The 24481-nt window shown below is 46.7% G+C and overlaps 1 protein-coding gene across 1 annotated transcript; it reads right to left on the bottom strand.

The window, feature by feature from the left end:
• Positions 1-979: 979 nt before the first annotated feature.
• On the bottom strand, positions 980-23578 carry LOC147630394 (uncharacterized). Its single transcript, XM_086810255.1, has 3 exons — positions 23293-23578; positions 22977-23212; positions 980-1538 (listed from the first exon to the last, which is right to left on the bottom strand). Exons 1-3 carry the CDS (start codon positions 23435-23437, stop codon positions 1338-1340), a joined length of 582 nt encoding a protein of 193 aa, XP_086666381.1. The 5' UTR covers positions 23438-23578; the 3' UTR covers positions 980-1337.
• Positions 23579-24481: the final 903 nt, after the last annotated feature.

A 24481-nucleotide genomic window follows, 5' to 3' on the forward strand; every position in this document is an offset into this window, starting at 1 on the left:
CAAACCATGCAGCTGTTACCTACGGAATTTCATCTACAAGATCACTTGCACGGGCAGAAAAAGAAGCCCTGAAACAATCTAAATTCAGTTACTACACTTGCAGATGCCAACCCTCCACCAGCCACACATGCAATCACCCTGATTAATACTAGATCGCACTATCTTGGGGTTGATGCTGGAACTTTGGGAGAGCAGACAGAAGAAAATATATACTATGCACCCTTCGTGACATGAAGGAAATTGAGGCAAGGAGCATGAAGTTCAAGTTTGCCCAGCTTATGCAAACATCAGAGCATAAAACCAAGAGATCTGTATTTCTCACTATCAGATATACTTGGCATCCAACATCATGTACTATGGGTTCTTACTTCGCTCACATAATTGACCATCAAGACCGCCTATTCAGTCTTTGCCTGCCCTCTTACTAAAGCACTCCATACTGCAACCCCTTGCTTGGACATTCTTTCAAACAACATAAATGCATCCTGATTTGAAATAGATGTCACGAAGAGTCTATTATTGCTGATAACATCGTCATGAGAATAGACATAGCATTCCCCAAGACCACCTCTGATATCACAAAGAGTTCATTATTGCTGATATTATCATCATGAGAATAGCCATAGCCTTTTCCCCAAGACCACCTCTGATCCCAACTATTGAATCTGATAGTTTCAATCTATATTGAGAGCACCCAAAACACCACGCGCACGCGCACACACACACAGGCAGATACACAGACATACCATAGATACGGGACGCTCACAACTCAACCACAAGCTCAACTACGCCAGAGCAAAGGCAAGTCAAGTTAGATGGTATATTTGAGTATGAGGCCCAAAATTCACTAATATAACTCTAACCTCCACCACTCCCAAGCACAAGGGTTTCAAGTCAAATGATACACACAAGTGATTCACCTTGCATCAGCCAACCTAATCCTAATCATACCCTTAACACTGGAGTGGACGCAAAAAGCTAGCAAGGATAGCAGTCTGTAGACTTTCCATATTCTAACCATCATACAGTTCTGCAGCCATGAGGATGATGATACACACACGTGCGCACGTATGCACGCGCACATATGCACCCACACCCCCACTCACACACATGCACACGCATGCCTGCCTGCCTGTCCGCTTCTTTAGTTGCTCCCAAATTTCTTATTCTAGCGCTTTTCTAATCAGAAGTGATTAGATTGGTTCACTGTTGATTACGGTGAGAAATCTACGCATCCACAACAATGGCAGGTCAAGTTTTTCACATCGAGTGTGACCAAACAACGTCAACTTTCCTTGACCTCCTCCACTTGGATGATTCAAAAGTTACACCCAAGGTTATATGTCAAATCCTGAATACACACCTTGATCCCTTAGTATCCTTTTCTCCTCTTCAACATAATTCTTTCCTCTGCTGGCCTGCCCAAAATCACGTTTTCTTTTCTCTTTTTGAGCAAATGAGAGAGCCCTTGCCTCTGCTGCTGCTTCTCGCCTCTGTTTCTTTGCATGATTATATTCTGCAATGGCCTGAGCAGCTGCCTGCAACAATTGAAAAGGAAACATTAAAGCTATCGAAATGTTTGCTCGTGTGAGAATAATAGAATGTCTATGCATGTGTGCTCTCATATATTAGATAGTGTGAGTACATGCGCTTCTGAATCTGCCAGTGTATGTAAGCGTGCGCAAATGCCTTTATCACAGCAGATGCAGTATAGAACATGAGTCAAGCTGAGCCTATCCCTCCATGAGTCAATCTTAGCCTCCCTCCATGAGTCAATCTTAGCCTTTCTTTGAGACACAGAACCTATGATGTGTCACGTGCATCCCGCACTTGGATGCCAAGTGGGCATACCTGTACAACAGTACAAGACTTAAGAGTAGTTAACTGGCACTTTGTGAGCCCTTGTTTGGGATGAGTCAGCCAAGGATCCACTATAGAGCGTCATGGTCAAGTGTACAAGTCCCGTACATGGTCATGGTCAGGTGTGCATGTCCTACACAGGAAGTCAATGCATGTTCCGCACCCCTCTGGAATGATGTAGAGATATACCAGGCTTGTTAGGCTACCTGGCATTTATTAGGCTTCCAGCTGGATGCATGGCGGTCTACATATAGGAGACATAGGCTTTGAAGAGCCTTGGGCATGGGTAGCCATGTGAGGCTTGTTCAAGGGCCACCCAAGAGCTTAAGACCCAGTCGGCCAGCCATATGGAGCCTAGACCACCAGTCGGCCAGCATAAGAGGCTGTCGGCCAGCAGCGATTGCAACCCTAGGGCCATGCATACAAGATGACCAGCATTTTATGGGATTTTTGTCCAAAGACCTAGCCAACTGCAGCATATGGAGAAGTATATATTCAAGCCCTTTAGTCTATCCCATATCATCAATAGGAGCCAAGGGCAAGGTCAAAGGTGAAGATCAAGAGATACCTCAGCCAAGTGAAGGTCTCCAAGGTCAATTCAGTCCTGGTTATTTACAGCAAGGAGTCAGTCATTCTACTCATTCAATAAAGCAAATACACCATACGTGGTGGAGCCCTTCAGAAAATATTTGGGACCCAACATTGTGTATTGTCTCTCTTCTCTCTCGGCACTCTTATTTTCATTACATTGTGAAATTATTTGGCCCTCCTAGCTCTATTTCACATGATGGAACTCATGCCCACACACATGGACACGTTAATGAAAGCATGGAAACAGGATTTATGAAGTTGGCTCAGGAAAAAGCACCATCTTTGGTCAAAAAGCAAGGAAAAGCTAAAAGTCAAACTTAGTTGACCACAAGCCAAGGGCACCATTGGAAAGAGGGGATTGAGCCGGATCAAAAAGCTAAAAGCAACTTTTTCAAAAAGCAACTTCAAGGCCAAAAAGCAAGGCCCTAAAGCTAATAAGGGCAATAAATCAAGAACTTTGGCAAAAGATGAGTAATATTTTATTGTTATTAAAATATAAAAACAAAAGACAAAAGCAAAGCTTGGTTAGAGCTGTTTGGCAAAAAGCGGAGCTCTCCCCAAGAATAAAAAGACACTTTGAGCCTCTCTCTTGTCATCAAGTAAATAAAGTTGTGGAGATCATCATCTTCATCCTCTACTAGCTTCCCCTCCTTGAGCCACCTCTGCCCAGCTCAACCTGGCTGCCGCTCAGTTCCACCACCGCCACCGCCTCTGTAGAGCCGCCTACCGCCCATAGCCACCAGCACTGCCACCCTGGTGTTTGCTTTTTCGAGAAGCTTCTTGAGGATTTTCTTGAAGATTGGGTATTGAGTTCACTTGGACATCTTTGAGGTTTGGGAGTTCATTCAGACTTTGGATTTTGGATTTTGGATTTGGATTTGGACTTGGATTTGGAGTTCACTTGGATCTACACTTGGATTTGGAGTTCACTTGGATCTACACTTGGATTTGAATCTGGTACTAGCCCGGTGAGAGATTCTTGTGGGTCATACCTGTGGTGTGCTCAGCACCAGAGATCTCGTGACTTGACATTGGCATCAACTTCAACTTGGATATACTACATCGGCATATTTGTTGCTTTTGTATTCATTGTTATATTGATCCTGGCCAGTGTGCCCGTGGATTGTTCCTGAATAAATTCTTGAAAGGGAGCGGGACATGTTCCCCGCTCAGTGTGGTGTATTGTGCAAGATCCCTATTCCCTTCACTCTCTCCCCTCTCTCTATATATCTTTATCTCTTGGACACATCGTAGAATCTGACATGGCACCCCCCACTGGGCTTACAATGGTATCAAAGCAAGATTTCTCTTGAAGAAACTTTCTTGGGTGACAAAACCGTGGCAAGAGTAGCGGGAGATACCAATGGCCAAATGAAGGGAACAATTATGACGTCAATAGAGGACTTCAAGATGGGAACCAAGGCCGACAGTCTTTCTCATGAGACAACAGCCATGACATCGACAGAGTACCGAGATTTTCAGCAATTTCGGTAGTTTCTCCAAGATGAAGAATTCCTTGCTTGAAGAGCCAAGAAGGAACAAGATAAAAGAAGGGCTCGAATGTTTGAAGATTTCATGAAGGATCGAGCCACCGAAGTGGAAGAAGTTGAAGCTGCTAAAGCCTATCTTCAAGCCAAAGGAGTCACCATTGCAAAAGGATCTAGAGCTACCCGGTTATTTCTCGTGGAGGAAACAGGGAGCCTATATTCCCAAGCCTGCTTTCTCAGATGCACCTTCTTCGCAACAAGTTTCTTTGAAGTTTACTTCATATACTCCCATTCCACCACTAATGGAGATGCGTAAGTTTGTGAATGGATTGCAACCTAAGCTTATGCAAGCAGTTTATATGGTTGGACCGAAAACGTTGGAAGAGATCCAAGACAAAGCTTTACAAGTCAAGGCCTTGTACATGCCTTGGATGGACGGCAAGACAAAGAATGACAATCGGGATCACCTCAAAGGAAGAAATTTAAAGACCGATCCCCACCATCAAGAGCCAAGTCTCAAGATAAGAAGGAGCAGAGTGAGGACAAACATCCACTCTTTCGAAGAAGATTGTCCCTCAAGCAATGTGAGGAATATGCCAAAGAAGGTAAGTGTTTCCAATGTGGAAACAAGGGACATATAGCTGCAAATCGTCTTGATGACAAGCCAAAGCAAGAAGCCAGACAGATCAGAAGATCATCATATTGACATCTTGCTAGGAAGTTTGTCAAAGAGGAGATTGCATTGGAGCAGTCTTGTACCATGAGGGCCATGTTGTGGCCTATTAAAGTCTTTAATGAGAATTGGAACAGATTATAGAATGGAAATTTTGTGACTTTTCTTGTCATCAAGGAGGATTCTTTTATGATGCGAAACCGTTTGTGTAAAAAAGGACTTGAAGACAAAGTGTCTACAACTCAAGCTTGGGAGAAGCTACTACTATTGGCCTAGCAAAAAGAACATTAAGTTTTATGCTCAAGAATGTTTGGTTTTATCAGATGGACAAATTTGACCGACAAAAGCTAGCAAGATTATTGCACCCATTGAATGTTCTATGGAAGAGTATTGCTATGGATCTTATCTTTGGATTGCCAAAGTCTGGAAATGGAAATGATGGTATATGGACCATTACAAGATACCAAGAAAGTATCGGATTGTGCAATGGAAATGAGACAGAAATCAGAGAGCAGAAAACTGCAGAAGAGCAAGAGAGGAGATGTAGTGTCGAACTCTACTATACAGTACAAAACTGTGGCAAGAGCCCCAATATATATGGGCTGGGGCTGCTGCTCGGCCCTGTCTAAAACAGGCCGACAACCCCAATATGGCCCACGACTAGGTATATATCCCAATCGGCCAGTATATGGCCTGGTTGGCCAGCAACACCTGGACGGCCAGCACCAAAAAAAAATGGGCCTCTCTTGGGCAGCCAACTCCTACAGGCCGACAGGGAAAAAAACAGCCCTCCCCACGACTACTCGAAAAAATGAAAAAAACATGGACATGATCAAGGACACCTCCCACGGGCGGGCACACCCACATCACAAGCCCTCACTCAGTATGGTACAAACAAGAGATGAACGCTAACACCCTCTCTCAAATCCTGGATGTGGAACCAATCCCAGTAAGCTGGAGTGCTGACAGAGCATCTGCTGAGGTAGAGGCTATTGGAATACGCAGTGGATATGAGACAAACAACCGAGAGCACACGCAGCAAGACTCCACGATGAAGATGAGCAAACGCAAGAGAGAACCACCAACCTGAAAACGCAGAACTGAATGTGGAAGAGCAAACGCAGAAGAGAGAGAGAGAGAGAAGCTGTATAAACTCTGCTATATACAATAGATCCGGTACAATACACTGAAGTGGGGGTAGGGGTCACCCCCCTTTGCTGGTCAGCCAGCCATAAGACAGCCGACTGGCTGTAGGGGGGTCTCCACGACTGCATACAGGCAATCGGCCAGGTACAAAACAGTAGGCCAGATCAGGAAATAGGCGGCCAGTAAACTACTGCCCCACGACCACAGAAAACAGAGAAAAATACAAGGAAAAATGGGAAAAACTGAGCAAAGCTCCTGGGCAGGCACACCCACAACAAAGGCCCTCTGTGAGCACTACAAACAAGAGATGACTACTAACACCCCCTCTCAGCTAAAACCAACCCCAATGAGCTGGAGTGCTACCGGAGCATAGCTTGAGGTAGAGACTTCGTGGAGAGGTCCGCCGCATTGTCCTCCGTCGAACAAAACTCTAGCAAGATGTCATTTGCAAAAATCTTCTCAAGAACAAAGTGACTCTAGATGACCGTGGGTTCCGCCAGTGGAAACCCAAGTAACCTCTGCAACCACACCACCTCGGAAGCAGCACCACAAGCAACCCGGTACTCTTGCCTTTGTAGATGACAAGGCAATAGTTTATTTTGAACCTCAATTTCGAACTAGATGCAATAGAACCCATTGTAATTTAAACTCTTAAGAGTCTTAAGAGTTCATTTTGAGTTATTTTTTTTCAGTTTTATGCCTCTTTGGCATCGATACCCAGAGTGGAATGTAAATGGATGTACTTGATCTGTCCCATAGGTCGGATTCGGCCTCTCGTGGACGTTAATATAACTTCCTTCTTTCTTTCTTTCTTGCTGCTCCATGAAACAGCTCCTGAGCCAAGGGTAAAACTGTAGCCTCATGTAGATCTCCTCGTGTATAGATCTCCTCCCCAATCTGAGTCACTCCAACCGTGGAGTCTGACTCCATCCATCGTTCCCCCCCTAGTGTCATAGAAGAGTCCAAGATCCTTCATACCCTGCAGATACCGCAAGATCTGCAATCCTACATCCCAATGAGTCTTCAAAGGCATCTACATGAATGAGCTCAACAGTCCCACCACGAAGCTCAAGTCTAATCTGGTGTCCAACAACCAAATCAATGAACCAAACCGTTTCCGATACAAAGAGGCATCAAGCTGCTCACAAGGATCATCAACTGTAACTTTGGTATGCCAAGTCTTGGGAACCTGCTAAAGACCGTACAAGGCCTTCCGGAACTTGTAAACCACCCCCACTGAACCCAGAACCTCAAAGCCTAGAGGCTGCTCAATATCCACCTCCTGCTGCAAGTCACCGTCTGTCACTTGCATGGCTTTCCTACAAGTCCCCTGGGAAAGAGCTTCCTCAACTGCAAGAGACTCTCTATCTCGAACGATACGAGACATCAAAGGATAGTTTACCTGTAAAGGCTCCTCTAACTGACGAATGCAAGAACTAGAATGTCCCTGCCTACTGCTATCAACATATGGCAAGCCATCCACCATCTGGTCCCGGAAAGCTTGCCTTAGCATATCCACACACAAGTGGTCATGACGAAACTGCCACACATCACCTAACTGAGAACCTTTAAGAGAGAGTGCTAAGAGTTTGTAAATCCCATTCTCCACTCCGTCTTCCCATACAACCTGGCCTGTCGCTTTGTTCCGGAGAGCAACAAAATGCTCATCAAACTCCACCCGTACGCCAGTCTTGCAAACCTCATGCACTGACAACATATGAAAACCAAGAGATGGGACAAAAAGAACCTGGGAGGAATGCTTCCCCCCTCTACCACCATCAAGAACGGTCTCTAACCTGCCCTCACTGTGAATAGGTATAGTGGACTCGTCACTAATCAAGATGTGACCTACGTGTCTTCGAAGATCCTGTAATAACTCTCGGAAAGGAGTCATGTGCCTCGAAGCACCACTGTCGAGAATCCAATCCCGAGTGTCCCTAGCAATGAGTCCACCCGCCTCCCTGCTCGAAGAAGATGAAACACCAGTGTCCGTAATCTCCAAGTGCACAAAAGCTTTCCCCATTTTTCCATGGTGTGGGTGGCTGCCACAGGCTGGCAGGAGCTTCTGGTACTGGCCAACTGCACTCTTTGATCAGAAGGGGTCGTGGCTGTTTTTTTTACTGGCCGACTGGAAGTGCCCAGTCGTGGCTGTTTTTTTTTACTGGCCGACTGGAAGTGCCCAGTCGTGAGGGCTGGCGGCGCATGCTAGCGCTGGCCGACTGCTATATGGGGCCATATAAATAGGCCCCATTGCCCCCACATTGTATTCATTCGGTTTTTTCCTCAGGATCTTGTGTATAGAGAAGAGTTACCCGCCTATCTCTCTACTTCTCTTGTCTGGAAACATCAACTACAGCCCTGTGACCTAATGTACACTCCCGACTAGCACTTCGCCTCCTACGGAGTAACGCAATGTGAAGTCCAACGCCAAGGAAAGCAAATGAAAATGATAATTTTTCTACCCACCTATGTATATGCATCAATGCTATTGGTCGGTTTGTTTTACTGCTGTCGGCCAGGTCCACGACCTACCATGTGTCATCACCACATCATGCGTTTTTTTTTTCTTGGCTGAATCTCTTCAAAGCTTTGACACCATTGTAATATGAAGAAGCTTATTCACGAGGATTATACTTTGATAAACAGTTTTTAGTACCTTTGTTCTTGACGATGTATGGCACAATGTGTAAGCCCAGTGGGGCGTGCCGTGAAAGATTCTACCACGTGTCCAAGAGATAAAGATATAGAGAGAGGGGAGAGAGTGAAGGGAATAGGGATCTTGCACAATACACCACACTGAGCGGGGAATAGGCTGTCAGAATATGCAGCGGAAATGATAACCAAACTTGGGTAGACAAGAGCAAGTAGACTGCAAAAAATAAACAGCACAAGAAACACAGAGAGATAGGTGTGTAAACTCTTCTCTATACACAAGATCCCGAGAAAACTGAATGAATAAGTGGTGGGGGCAAGGGGCCTATATATATGCCCCTGGGAGAGCAGTCGGCCAGCATAAAAAGTGCCCACGACTGCATAAATGCGGTCGGCCAGCAGAAAAATGCCCACCACTCATCTGTGTGCAGTCGGCCAGCAGCCCTGAAGCCCACGCATCACCTGTGTGCAGTCGGCCAGCCACAGGACTGCTGTTGGGACAGTCGGCCAGCTCTGGAGTGCTCCTGCCACCCTCTGGCAACCCTCCCCACCACTAGAAAAAATGGAAAAAATAGGGAAAAATACGAGGAGTGTGGAAAAATGATAAAACACCTTAACAGGGCGGGCACACCCACAACAGAGGCCCTGGTGTATAAATGTCACGTGCACACCATTCAGGTGTACAGTGACATGGCATCATTTTAGCATCATAGACATCATCAGGCATTTTATGGCATTTAAATGAATGTTTTCAGCATGTACCACATGGTATGAGTTGGATTCACCATGGTAGCATCACATTAGCCATATAGGCCAGCATTTGGGGCTTGTGGAGGCAGCCGACAGTATGCTTACATCAGCCGACAGCATGGTTACATCAGCCGACCAGCCTTTTTGGCATTAGATATTCAATCGTGGGCTTTTTGCATCTGGCCGACTGCAGCCAGGCTGGCCGACCAGCAGCCCTCACTCATATAAATAGAGGCGCATTAGTATTCAGGGGAGATATCATCTGACTGCAGCGTTTTCAGCCTCTCATCTCAGCACATAGATCATCGCATCTCAGTTCAGCAGCATTCAGCAAAGTGTTCTCCAGCGTTTCTCCTCCAGGAAGCCTTGGGAGCAGCATATTCAGCAACGCATCAGCATTCAGTCCATCATATTCAGCAAACGCATCTATCTCCTCAGCGTTTCCTTCCCAGGTAACAGGAAAGCATCTGCGTTTCATCATCAGATCAGCATCGCATCTGTTCCAAAGCATCCCTTCAGCGTTTCCTTCCCAGGAGACAAGGGAAAGATAGTGGGACAACAGTATTTTCAGCATATCAGCATATTCAGCAGCATAGATCCATTTGGATCTCATTGTAACCGCATTCATCATCTAATATAGCTGCATTGCATTGACACATATTTGTCTATCTCTTAAACATCATTAAGTGCAGTTTAGTTAGACTAAGGTTGTGTTTACTACGGTCGAAGACCTCACATGTCACATTGGTATCAGAGCGTTACAGGGTAACCAGCCTTAGAGCATGTTCATTCCATCAGTCATTCAGTCAGACATCATGTTAACCACTTCCGCACAGTTAAACCCAGTTCTCAAAATCTTGCAGGCCACCCTTAGGGATTTTCCCTTAGGTATGCATTAGTAACCCATCCATCTGCATTCTTGCACAGCATATAGGGTTGCACATGGCTTGCATAGTCATCATCATAGCAGTCAGTCTTGCATCTGCCAGGCATACATGTTTACCCATGAACTCTCTGGGAAAGAATGACATCCATCATCAAAGGAGGACATAAGTTTTGGGCTTCAACTGGCAGCAGCAGGGGGTTTCTCTTCCACAGAAGACGGAAGTTTGCTCCAACATCGCCTCAGGAGGTTCAGAGCTTCAGGAACGACGGAGATGGTAGGTGAAAGGTTTCCACAGGCAGGTCAAGGGTGACTCAGGTATTTCCAAGCAGTTTAGCAGCATTTGCCATTCAGTTCCCGCAGTACATGGAGTCTTGGCTCAAAGGATTTCACTCCTGCACACGACCTCAGTCCCGGCAGAGCAGAAGACAGAAGGGGGCAGTGGTTCGGAGGAGAAGGATCACAGAGGAGTCGAAGGTTGTCAGGTATACCACCCAGCAACAGTTTAGCAGCGGGGAATGTCACGTGCACACCATTCAGGTGTACAGTGACATGGCATCATTTTAGCATCATAGACATCATCAGGCATTTTATGGCATTTAAATGAATGTTTTCAGCATGTACCACATGGTATGAGTTGGATTCAGCATGGTAGCATCACATTAGCCATATAGACCAGCATTTGGGGCTTGTGGAGGCAGCCGACAATATGCTTAGCCGACCAGCCTTTTTGGCATTAGATATTCAGTCGTGGGCTTTTTGCATCTGGCCGACTGCAGCCAGGCTGGCCGACCAGCAGCCCTCACTCATATAAATAGAGGCGCATCAGTATTCAGGGGAGATATCATCTGACTGCAGCGTTTTCAGCCTCTCATCTCAGCACATAGATCATCGCATCTCAGTTCAGCAGCATTCAGCAAAGTGCTCTCCAGCGTTTCTCCTCCAGGAAGCCTTGGGAGCAGCATATTCAGCAACGCATCAGCATGCAGTCCATCATATTCAGCAAACGCATCTATCTCCTCAACGTTTCCTTCCCAGGTAACAGGAGAGCATCTGCGTTTCATCATCAGATCAGCATCGCATCTGTTCCAAAGTATCCCTTCAGTGTTTCCTTCCCAGGAGACAAGGGAAAGATAGTGGGACAACAGTATTTTCAGCATATCAGCATATTCAGCAGCATAGATCCATTTGGATCTCATTGTAACCGCATTCATCATCTAATATAGCTGCATTGCATTGACACATATTTGTCTATCTCTTAAACATCATTAAGTGCAGTTTAGTTAGACTAAGGTTGTGTTTACTATGGTCGAAGACCTCACATGTCACAATAAATATAGACAGGAGATGACTTCTAACACCCCCTCTCAGCTCCTGGCTGTGAAACCAATCCAAGGGAGCTGGAGTGTCGCCTGAGCGTAGCCTGAGGTAGAGACTTCGTGAAGAGGTCCGCCGCATTGTCCTCCGTTGAACAATAAAGTAGCAAGATGTCACCAGCCAAGATCTTCTCACGTACAAAGTTGCTTGGTCCGGGCATGGAAAACCGGGTTTCGAGCAATAGCTATACAACTCTGGTTATCACACTGGATGACTGTGGGCTCCCTCTGTGGAAACCCAATCTCGCCTAGCAGCCTCCACAGCCATACAACCTCACAAGCAGCCCGATACTCTGCCTCTGTCGAAGAAAGGGCAATAGTTGGCTGCCTCTTGCTGCTCCAAGAAACTGCTCCTAAGCCGAGGGTAAAACTGTATCCTGAAGTAGATCTCCTCGTGTCTGGATCTCCTCCCCAATCTGAGTCACTCCAACCTTGGAGCTTGACTCCATTCCCTCCTGTGTAAAAGAGTCCCAGATCCTTCGTACTCTGCAGATACCGCAAGATCCGCAATCCTGCGTCCCAATGAGACTTCAATGGCGTCTGCATAAAAGAGCTCAACAGCCCCACGGAGAAGCTCAAGTCCAATCTGGTGTTCAGCAACCAGATCAATGAACCAACCAACTTCCGGTACTGCGAGGCATCAACTGGCTCACAAGGATCAGTAACGGTTAACTTTGTGTTCGGGTCCATCGGCGAAGTAATAGACTTGCAGTTCTCCATCCCAAAGGCCTCAAGCAACTCATGAACATACCGCTGCTGAGAGACAAAAAACCCCCCCTAGGTCTCCCAAATCTCCAATCCCAAAAAGAAATGGAGTAAGCCTAAGTCGGTCATCTCAAACTCCTTTGACAAGGCAGCCTTCATCACTCCAATGTGCTCCACATGACTGCCGGTGAGAATGAGATCATCCACATAAAGGATGATAAGTGTGACCATGCCGCGTTCCCGAAAGAGATACACGTTCGGATATGCAACCGATCTCTGAAACCCAGTTCGGATAAAGAAGGAATCAATCTTCTGATTCCAAGCCCTGGGAGCTTGCTTAAGACCATACAAGGCCTTACGTAGCCTGTAAACCATCCCTTCCGGTCCTGGAACAATAAAGCCTGGAGGCTGCTCAACGTACACCTCCTCCTGCAGGTCACCATTAAGGAACGCAGATTTTACATCCATTTGATACACAGGCCACCTCTGAGAAGAAGCAAAGGCAAGAACGGTCCGAATCGTGGACATCCGTGCTGTCGGTGCAAAGGTATCCTCGTAGTCGATGCCTGGCCGCTGAGCATAACCTTTAGCCACAAGCCTGGCTTTGTGTTTGTCCACCGACCCATCAGACGCGTATTTGGTCTTAAAGACCCATTTGACACCAATGACAGACCGCTTCGACGGCCTCGGTACCAACTCCCAAGTGTGGTTCTTCTCGATGGCATCAAGTTCCACCTGCATGGCTTTCCTCCAAGTATCCTGTGAAAGGGCTTCCTTTACGGAAGTGGGCTCTTTATCCCGCATGATACGAGACATCAAAGCATAGTTCACCTGAAGAAGCTCCGCTGTGTTGCTTTTATCTCGGACTCGATGTGATCTTCGAGGGCCGTCCTTTGTGGTCCACCCGGAGGGTAGCTCCGTGACACCTGACTCCCGAAGGGTGTCTAACAACCACCTAGGTACTCAAACAGATCGTGGAGCCTCCTGTGGTCGCGGGGGCTCTACTCCAGCTGCGGGCTCAACCTCCTGTGATAACTGAGGTGGATCAACTGGAATGATAGACTGGGAATCATCATCAGACTCCTCTGGATCTCCAAGAAGTGGCGGCTCCTCGACAGTGGATGCTGGAACATGCTCGTCAAAGACCACATCCCGGCTGACAACAATCTCGTTCCTATCTGGATCATACAACCTGTATCCCTTGGAAAGAGAGTTATACCCCACAAATACCAGCTTGCGGGACTTGGAGTCAAGCTTCCCTCTCTGCTTCTTCGGAATATGTACATACGCGTCACTCCCAAAGACACCGAAGTGCGAGACATCGGGTTTCCTGCCAAAATATGCCTCAAATGGAGTCATATGGGGTACTGAAGTCGTCGGAGATCGGTTAATGGTATGGACAGCCGTTGCCACAGCCTCACCCCAAAGTGGACGAGGAAGATCACGATGCTCCAGCATGGTCCTCGCCATCTCCACCACAGTCCTGTTCTTGCGTTCAACAACTCCATTCTCCGAAGGCGATCCGGTATTGGCCAGTTCCCTTTTGATGCCATGATCTACACAAAATCTGAGAAATACAGTCGAGGAGAATTCACCTCCTTTGTCAGCTCTGAGAGTCTTGACCTGAAATCCAGACTCTTTCTCCACCATCATGTGCCAATCCTTGAACCGAGCAAAAGCTTGGTCCTTCTGGGAAAGAAAGTAGACCCACGTGAATCTGGTACAATCATCAACAAGCAGCATAAAGTAGAGAGATCCTCCCAAAGATGGTATCTGTTGAGGTCCACACAGGTCAGTGTGAATCAACTCCAATGGTTTCGATTCTCGAAGCCCGCCTGGAAGCCTGCTTCGGAAAGGATTCCCTGTGCTGCTTACCACGTATGCAAGAACTGCAACGTCCTTGCCTACTACCAACATCTGGCAAGCCAACCACCATTTGGTCCCGGAAGGCGCGCCTCAAAGCATCCACATTTCAGTGGCCAAAACGAAAGTGCCACAAATCTCCGACCTGAGAACCTGTCAATGAGGAGAGTGCAGAGAGCTTGTAGATACCATTCTCCACACCGCCTTCCCAAACAACTTCGCCAATCTCACAGTCCCTTAGAGCAACTGAGTGCTCCTCAAATTCCACCCGAAAGCCAGTCTTGCATACCTCATGCACTCACAGAAGATGAAAACCCAGAGCAGGGACATAAAGAACACGGGAAGCATGCTTGCCCCCCCTTGCCATCGGGAATAATCTCCATCCGGCCCTCACTATGTATCGGAATAGTGGAGTTATCGCCAATAAAGATACGACCTGACTGCCGTTTCAGATCCAGAAAGAAGTCACGGGATGGAGTCATGTGCCTGGAAGCACCACTGTCGAGAATCCATTTGTCACGACCCTGTGTTTTTCTCTGGCCAGTATGCAGGTGTGCACGGGGACATGGTGGACAGTGTGAATGGCATCAGGTTTGAGTCAAAAAGTAAGCCCATGTGTGGACAACCCCAAGTGTGAAGGGGGCAAAGAGATTTTAACTTAAAAGGTTTTAAAAACCTTTAAAATCATTTTTAATGCCTTTTATGAAAGAAAACGTGGCCCATATGCTATTTTGGGGCCACGTGTGTGCTTTTTGGAGAAAAGAGGAGATGCTGGCGGGCTGCGCTGGAATATACACTGCCTGAATATCACACACACGCATGCTTTTTGGGGAGAGAAGACTGGCTGGCTGCTGCGCTACAGAAAGCACAGGCGCAGACTGAACCTCTCTCTCTCGTGGCTTTTGGAAGGAGGTTGTCTGGCTGCTGCGCAACAGTACACACAGGCGCCTATTGAATCTCTCTTTCCCCTTTGCTTTTAGCAAGAAGCTGTTGGCTGCGCTGCTGTCCATACAGGCAGAGTTGGACACAAAGGCGTGGACTGTAGGAGGGAGCGCAGGGCTAGACAGCAAGTTTACCCACAAGTTTTCTCTCTCTCTCTCTCTCTCACGTTGAATCAGGTGCTGGACTGCAGGCATATGTGTACGGACAGGTACAGCTAGTACAGGCGGCTGCTGTACGACAGCTGATACAGGAGACAGCTACACACTATTTGGTACGGGTGGTTGCTGGTGTCGACCTGTTCGGATAGGTGGTTGCAGGCGTGTGCTTTTTGGAAGATGCCGTGTTTTTGCAGAAAGGAGGGGCTGGTTTTTCATGAACACAGACATCATGTCGATGGCGTTCAACTGATGGAACTTTCAGCTTCTCTCTGCTTTGGGTTTGGGACTGTTTTGGAAAGGGTTTATGGACTGTTTCGTGGCAGTTCGTGTGGCTATGAACATGAGCAATGCTCGGGACTGTTTTGAGATCAGTTTGAGGACTGTTTATGGGCTGTTTTTGTTTGGCTGCAAATTCAGCTATGTGCTTGGGTTTTGGGCTGCAAGTACAGGTCATTTGGTTATGTTTCTTGGCATGGGAGTGAAGCAAGCTCGCATGGCTGCGTGCTCATGGAGCAGATTGTTTTCTTCCTGCTAGAAAGGAACAGAGGGACCTACAGATATGGGCATCTCTATGTTGCCAGATGTTTCATGAGGGAACAGGTAACTTGATGTATGCCGTTGTTGGCACTGTTGTTGAATGGTGCCATGAATGGTTCTGTATGGAAACACGACAGAAGTTTCAAAGGGAATCAGGCCTAAGGGTTTCATGTGGAAACAGGTCGTAGGTTTCTCGAGGAAATATGTTTTTGGGTTTCTCCAGGAGATAGGTCACATGCAGGCAAAAGGTACAGGAATGGACACATGTTTGGTACAGCCTTGCTACTGATTGGACAAGGGACAGGGAATCCATGACATAGATGGATAGTACCCTTGGAAGGTAGAGAGGGTTGGTACAGGTGTGTCGACTGTATGGTATGCTGTGCTGTGATGCGAGTTCTCTTTTGAGAGACAGTTTGGGAGTCTGTGTTGTGATGCAGAAGCACTGGATGTGTCAGGGTGTGATGCTGTTCATAGTGTGAGAGGCTATGGATGGTTGTGGCAACCCTGATCAGGGGAGAAAGCTTCTGTATGCAGACTCAATGTGAGAGAGTCTTTCGATGTGAACAATGGCTGGATTTGTTTGTGGATGCCGAGTGGACAAGAAGCCAGATGCAGGTTCCTTTGCAGGCTTCACGAGTTCTACTGTGTCGGTTGAGTTCCCAGCCTTATATTGTAATCAAAGCTCTTATAATCAATTAAAGAAATACCGCAAGGGGCGCCACTGCGATTTGGGGCCAATCGGTGTCCGTGTACTGTTTGCAGGAGCACTCTAGCTCCCCCTGTTTGTTTTCTTTTTCTAGGTCCTCAATGGCGTTGAAGTGTTTTATGTGCGAGTGTTTGTTTCACCGCCCGTCAGGCCGGTTTCAAGGTTCCGTTGCCGGGACATCGTCGACTTTCTCAAGGAGGCGAGTCCGTGGTTGCTTTGGTCGGGACAATCGCCAACTTTCCTAAGGGGGCGAGCTCGTGGTTGTCTCATGAGAGTCACATCAAAAGCTTCAACATGAGGAAAGTGAAAAGGAAGTGCAGGACACAGTGCAGGATTTTGTGTCTTTGCCTATATGAGGTGAAGAGCAAGAGCTGAAGATGAAGCTCAGGAGAAAAGACACCAAGGACAAGAAGTAGTCGGCCAGGAACAAGAAGCAGTTGAAGTGTTATGGTGCAAAACATTCGATAGTTTGTCACCGGTCGTATCTTCATAGAGGCTTCATGGGTTCGGAAGACAGTTTCTTTCTATGTTTAGCAGTGGTGATCTACTATGCTTCATCGAGGACTTGTGCTTACCACTTGGGTGGAGTGCAAGCAGGTTTTGGGTGCCTGAGGATGTATCAGATGAGGCTCAGATGGAAGTGGAGGAACTTGACGAGGTTCTTATTCCTGAGCATATACTCGCACATAAGGAAAGAAAGGTACAGGGTAAGGTTTCCCATCGCTATCCTGTGAAGTTCAAGAGCTGTTCACTGATGGATACGAAGTGGATGGAGGAGGTTCACTGATGGATGCGAAGTGGACGGAGGAGGGTGACTTAGCAAATTCACCTCAGGAGTTACAGCTTTATCTTGATGCCTTTGAGTTGGAATCGACTCTTGTTACGGCTCATTCAGGTTCAGCAGAGCATAGGTCTGGAGCATTGCCTGATGCTCAAGAGGGGGGTAGCACCTCCGCTCCCTTGTTGTTACAGACAGGCTCATTTATCATCTAGGAGTCGCTTGGTGACATCTTTGTATTCACCCGAAGGTACTGAGGCTGACAGTACATCTGCTTATGGGACTTCTATGATCTTGTGTTCTAGACACATGAGATGGTAAAGTTGGGTATGGTTCACAGTCGGCCGCACCTTGAACTCTAACTGCAACTATGGATAACTCTATGGAGGGCATAAGTCTTGCGAGCAGTCCTAGAGTTGGTTTGGTTCATGGAAATATGGATCGAACTCTATTTGTGCATGTATGCATACACTTTTTGAGGTAGAGGTATTTTTGTATTCTGGTGCCATTGGATCCTGGTACCATTGAGAATACATTGGGAAATACTCTGCATTGTGTTGAGTGCTGCATGTATGTTGGTATGACACATCAAGTGCTTTATTATGTTCATGGATGCACCACTGGGTGTGACTCCTGCGGATGACCATGAAACATACGTGGGAAAGTACTTACTGGATGTAGTGTTTGGATGCATTGAGTGCTTTCATATGCTCATGTTGTACCATCAGTCGTGGGTCCTGCGGGATGCCCATGGGCGTAAGGCTTGCGAGCAGCCCTTAGACTGTTACTTTGGAGTAGGTAGAGCATCTTGTTTGCGAATGCATATATGTGTCACGCATATGTGTGCCATATGTAGAATGATGCATGGTTTTGTTTTTGGCTAACACAGTTAACGTGTTTCCATTTGGTTTTAGACTTTTGCTGTAGGTTCTGAAGGAACAAGCAAGAGGTGTTTGTCACTTTGGTGTGACAGTGTGGCTTATTGTGCAGGATGATTATTTTATCACCCAGATGCATTGGAAGGCCATTGTTTTTGTCATATGGGGAGTCTTTGCTCATAAGATGCCTTACTGTGCCATTGATTGCAATCGAGGACGCTTGCCATTTTTCAAGAGGGGGGTATGTCACGACCCTGTGTTTTTCTCTGGACAGTATGCAGGTGTGCACGGGGACATGGTGGACAGTGTGAATGGCATCAAGTTGGAGTCAAAAAGTAAGCCCATGTGTGGACAACCCCAAGTGTGAAGGGGGCAAAGAGATTTTAACTTAAAAGGTTTTAAAAACCTTTAAAATCATTTTTAATGCCTTTTATGAAAGAAAACGTGGCCCATATGCTATTTTGGGGCCACGTGTGTGCTTTTTGGAGAAAAGAGGAGATGCTGGCGGGTTGCGTTGGAATATACACTGCCTGAATATCACACACACGCATGCTTTTTGGGGAGAGAAGACTGGCTGGCTGCTGCGCTACAGAAAGCACAGGCGCAGACTGAACCTCTCTCTCTCGTGGCTTTTGGAAGGAGGTTGTCTGGCTGCTGCGCAACAGTACACACACGCGCCTATTGAATCTCTCTTTCCCCTTTGCTTTTAGCAAGAAGCTGGTTGGCTGCGCTGCTGTCCATACAGGCAGAGCTGGACACAAAGGCGTGGACTGTAGGAGGGAGCGCAGGGCTAGACAGCAAGTTTACCCACAAGTTTTCTCTCTCTCTCTCACGTTGAATCAGGTGCTGGACTGCAGGCATATGTGTACGGACAGGTACAGCTAGTACAGGCGACTGCTGTACGACAGCTGATACAGGAGACAGCTACACACTATTTGGTACGGGTGGTTGCTGGTGTCGACCTGTTCGGATAGGTGGTTGCAGGCGTGTGCTTTTTGGAAGATGCCGTGTTTTTGCAGAAAGGAGGGGCTGGTTTTTCATGAACACAGACATCATGTCGATGGCGTTCAACTGATGGAACTTTCAGCTTCTCTCTGCTTTGGGTTTGGGACTGTTTTGGAAAGGGTTTATGGACTGTTTCGTGGCAGTTCGTGTGGCTATGAACATGAGCAATGCTCGGGACTGTTTTGAGATCAGTTTGAGGACTGTTTATGGGCTGTTTTTGTTTGGCTGCAAATTCAGCTATGTGCTTGGGTTTTGGGCTGCAAGTACAGGTCATTTGGTAATGTTTCTTGGCATGGGAGTGAAGCAAGCTCGCATGGCTGCGTGCTCATGGAGCAGATTGTTTTCTTCCTGCTAGAAAGGAACAGAGGGACCTACATATATGGGCATCTCTATGTTGCTAGATGTTTCATGAGGGAACAGGTAACTTGATGTATGCCGTTGTTGGCACTGTTGTTGAATGGTGCCATGAATGGTTCTGTATGGAAACACGACAGAAGTTTCAAAGGGAATCAGGCCTAAGGGTTTCATGTGGAAACAGGTCGTAGGTTTCTCGAGGAAATATGTTTTTGGGTTTCTCCAGGAGATAGGTCACATGCAGGCAAAAGGTACAGGAATGGACACATGTTTGGTACAGCCTTGCTACTGATTGGACAAGGGACAGGGAATCCATGACATAGATGGATAGTACCCTTGGAAGGTAGAGAGGGTTGGTACAGGTGTGTCGACTGTATGGTATGCTGTGCTGTGATGCGAGTTCTCTTTTGAGAGACAGTTTGGGAGTCTGTGTTGTGATGCAGAAGCACTGGATGTGTCAGGGTGTGATGCTGTTCATAGTGTGAGAGGCTATGGATGGTTGTGGCAGCCCTGATCAGGGGAGAAAGCTTCTGTATGCAGACTCAATGTGAGAGAGTCTTTCGATGTGAACAATGGCTGGATTTGTTTGTGGATGCCGAGTGGACAAGAAGCCAGATGCAGGTTCCTTTGCAGGCTTCACGAGTTCTACTGTGTCGGTTGAGTTCCCAGCCTTATATTGTAATCAAAGCTCTTATAATCAATTAAAGAAATACCGCAAGGGGCGCCACTGCGATTTGGGGCCAATCGATGTCCGTGTACTGTTTGCAGGAGCACTCTAGCTCCCCCTGTTTGTTTTCTTTTTCTAGGTCCTCAATGGCGTTGAAGTGTTTTATGTGCGAGTGTTTGTTTCACCGCCCGTCAGGCCGGTTTCACCATTCCCGGGTATCCTTCGCGGTGAAGCCAACTGCCTCCTCGCTCGAAGATGATGAAGCATCGGAGTCCACCATCTCTAAGTGCACAAATGCCAGAGTCTTTGTAGCTGAGGCTGAGGAATCAGCACTCTTCCCTGTCCGCTTAGTGCACTTCCTCCAGTAGTGGCCTTTCTCGCCACAATCATTACAAGATCTTTCGGCCTTCAGCTTCTCTCGTTCTGAATCAGGCTTCTTGTCAGAAGACTTCTCCGGTGAAGCCTTCCCTTTGCCCTTGTTGTTATTCCAGCCTTTCGACCGTTGGCCAGTTAAGGCCTCTGAACCTCCGCTATGAGGAGGATTCGTGAAATGTTCCTCCTGGTCCAAGACCATTGGCACAAGCTCCTCCCAGGTTATGGTGCTGAGCCTGCCACTCGTAATCAACGAGGAATAGAAAGCAGAATACTGACCAGGCAAGTGGGACAGCAAAGTGATGGCCATGTCTTCAGATGATATCTCTTTCCCAGCTTGTAGGACTTCCTGCTGAAGGACCTGCAGCTTGTTAATGTGTTCCCGCATCGTCGAAGACTTTGCAGAGTTCATAACCCGCATCTGCACTTCCAAGGAGATCCGTTTCATGGGTGATACCCTATTATACAAAGAAGCCAAGTGCTCCCATATGCCTCTCGCCAGCGTCATGTGCTTCACATGATTGATCACTTGTGGTGTGCAGTTGAGGAAAATAAATGACCGGACCCTGGCGTTGACACGATCCCACATGTGTGCCTGTGCCTCGCGGTCCTTCCTCGTCGACAGTAACTCCCCTTCCTCAGCTTCCGGCCGTGGAACCCCGATGATGATAAAATCAGCAAGGTCATATGACTCCAGCACCGACTCCATCATGACCTTCCAAATGCCGTAATTGGACCCGTCCAATTGACGATCCACTGGGAACGTGGGGAGAGTCGGAATCTTCACGTACTTCTCAGCCATCTCTAGTAAATCTACCATCGCCGAGAGTAACCTGAAAGGGTGGGTGGGTGGGAAAAAAAAATCTGTAAACCTGCAAGTGGCTGTCCAGCACCTTAGCCCGCCTTCCTCTTGCACCTTCACATCCCGTACCGCCCAAAACAGTCCACCAATCAGCAGCCTAACGCTCCCCCTCTTGCTCAGAAAAACTCCCAAGATCTATCTCGAGCCTAGGGCTCTGATACCATGTCAGAATATGCAGCGGAAATGATAACCAAACTTGGGTAGACAAGAGCAAGTAGACTGCAGAAAATAAACAGCACAAGAAACACAGAGAGATAGGTGTGTAAACTCTTCTCTATACACAAGATCCCGAGAAAACTGAATGAATAAGTGGTGGGAGCAAGGGGCCTATATATATGCCCCTGGGAGAGCAGTCGGCCAGCATAAAAAGTGCCCACGACTGCATAAATGCAGTCGGCCAGCAGAAAAATGCCCACGACTCATCTGTGTGCAGTCGGCCAACAGCCCTGAAGCCCACGCATCACCTGTGTGCAGTCGACCAGCCACAGGACTGCTGTTGGGACAGTCGGCCAGCTCTGGAGTGCTGCCACCACCCTCTGGCACCCTCCCCACCATTAGAAAAAATGGGAAAAATAGGAAAAAATACGGGGAGTGTGGAAAAATGATAAAACATCTTATACAGGGCGGGCACACCCACAACAGAGGCCCTAGTGTATAAATATAGACAGGAGATGACTTCTAACATAGGCCTCGCCCCCTTTCCGGATTTTATTCAAGAACAATCCATGAGCATGCTAGCCAGGATCAATACAACAATGAATACAAAAGCAAACAAATATGCTGATGTAGTATATCCAAGTCAATGTCGATGTCGAGGCACGAGATCTCTAATGCCAAGCACACCACGGGTATGACCCACAAGAATCTCTCACCGGGCTAGTACCATATCCAATATCCAATATCCAAATCCAAGTGCAGATCCAAGTGAACTCCAAATCCAAGTCCAAGTCCAAATCAAAATCCAAATTCCAAAGTCTGAATCAACTCCTAAACGTCAAAGATGTCCAAGTGAACTCAATACCCTATCTTCAGGAAAATCCTCAAGAAGCTTCTCGAAAAAGCAAACACCAAGGTGGCAGCACTGGTGGCTATGGGTGGCGGCAGCAATGGCAGAGGCGGTGCACAGAGGCGGCGGCCGGGCTAAGTTGGACGGAGGTGGTGCAAGGAGGTGAAGCCGGTGGTGAGGTAGATGATGAAGATGATGATCCCCACAACTTTATGCACTTGATGCCAAGAGAGAGGTTCAAAGTGTCCTTTTATACTTGGGCAGAGCCCCGCTTTTTACCAAAAAGCTCTAACCAAACTTTGCTTTTGTCTTTTTATTTTTATATTTTAATATTACTCATCTTTTGCCAAAGTTCTTGATTTATTGTCCTTATTAGCTTCGAGGCCTTACGCCCCCAAGATTGGGATCGCATGCATTTAGAACCTTTAATCATCACATTTGTCTATACAAACTTCATCAATTGCAGCTTTTAGCTTTTGTTGGTTCCTTCTATTCGGCCGATCAAAAACACACATTGGATTAAAGGGACCATCCACATGTGCGCGTGCCAATGTATAAACATCTCTAAGGTCATACATCTCTGGCAAATGCATCAACCATGATGTGGTAAAGCAAGTTTTAAGCAGTCATTCTTGAGTTAGTTAATTTTACGCAGGGCACACAAGGAATGACAGAAAGCAAAAAGCACATGAATGGATACATCACAAAAAGAGGAAAAGAACCTGGATGGCTCCTGTGTTGGCAGTATGCCGGGTTTCGTCGCGCTGAGCTATGGGCTCTCCCTGCTCCTGTTCCTCTCCACCATTCTCCCCCTTCCTTTTGCCAGATGACCAGGACCAGTCCTGCTCTCCTTGTACTGTGTTAGACCTGGGAGGGGGCACATACAGAACAGAAGGACCCCCTGAATACCCATGCTTGCTTATGGCCTCAAAGTCCAATGAAGTTTTCTTCAGCCCCTCTGGATGAAACACAAGACGCAGAAAATGAGGACACCCAAAGTCACCTATGTATGAAAAAAAATGAAGAAATTGTGTTTACCCTTCTTTTGTTTTGCAGCTGCTACATCCTCTTGGTCTTCTTCGCCTCGATCGGAATCAGAAGTAGGATCAGAGTCACCATCAGATGAAGAAGCGGCATGCGAGCCTGCAGAGAGAGGATCCATCGCGCTCCATGGGCCAGTCATGTTCGCGATTGCGCCTGCGTGCGTGCGTGCGTGCGTGTTTGTGTGTTAAATAGGTCGTTTCTCATGTACACTGATAGTTTATATTTGTGTGCAATGCTCACCCAAGGATATGACCCATCATCACCAACTGGAGCTTGGAGAGGGTCCTCAGGCCATATCACCAACTCTAAAGCTCAACATTGTCGGCCTAAAACCTTATTTATAGTTGTTTTGGGCCCCCATACCACAGCCTCACAACATGTGGATAGAGTGTTTAAAATTGCACTCCTTAAAAGTCTTGAGCATGTCTCTCCTGTGAAACATTGATCATTGATCCAACACTATTTTGTGATAAACCATATCTTCACAAAGCTATCATGACCATCCTCTCAACACACATGACCATATCTATCTAGTGTCAAAATTGGGATGTTGAATTCTCAATTTCTCAAAAATGGTTACTCCTCATAAACTAGAGTGAGTCAAGGCACGACTACAACAAATGATGAGGATATAAAATTGACCTCAAACACCAACAACCACTTGAAGGTGATCATTACACATGTGGTGTAATGCCAATTTGATGAATACACTTCTCCATCTACTATGATCCTTGATAAAGATATGAGCATAATTCCTTTGCTTACTCCCTCTAGTTTAAGAAGGTTTTTTAATATCAAAGTGAATACGGTTTTAAACTTTGGATGAGTGTGAAACAGTTTCCTCTTTCTTGCACCACCCTACTTCATAAGAGAAAATCACTAATAAAGCTCTAAAATGGAGCTTGAGAGTCATCAAAGTGGCCTTGATTGCTATCGTTCTTCTTTTTGTCTCCTCCTCCTATTGGTTGGGTGGGTGGTCTTGTTTTGAGAAAAAAGGTATTTCTCGGAATGTCAAAGCCCTACCTTTTGGCATTTATCAATTGTTGAGAATCATGGGTATGATTCTTGGTTTATTTAAAAGTGTAAGACCATTTTCCCACCTCATAGTTAACTATACCAAAAAAATATCAGATAACTTCTTTTCTGTTTTGGGAAGTAATCTAATGTATTATATTAGTAAAGG

The sequence above is a fragment of the Cibotium barometz genome, chromosome 16 (assembly GCF_041138505.1).
Source record: "Cibotium barometz isolate CiBa-2024 chromosome 16, ASM4113850v1, whole genome shotgun sequence".
In the NCBI taxonomy this organism is placed as follows: domain Eukaryota; kingdom Viridiplantae; phylum Streptophyta; class Polypodiopsida; order Cyatheales; family Cibotiaceae; genus Cibotium; species Cibotium barometz.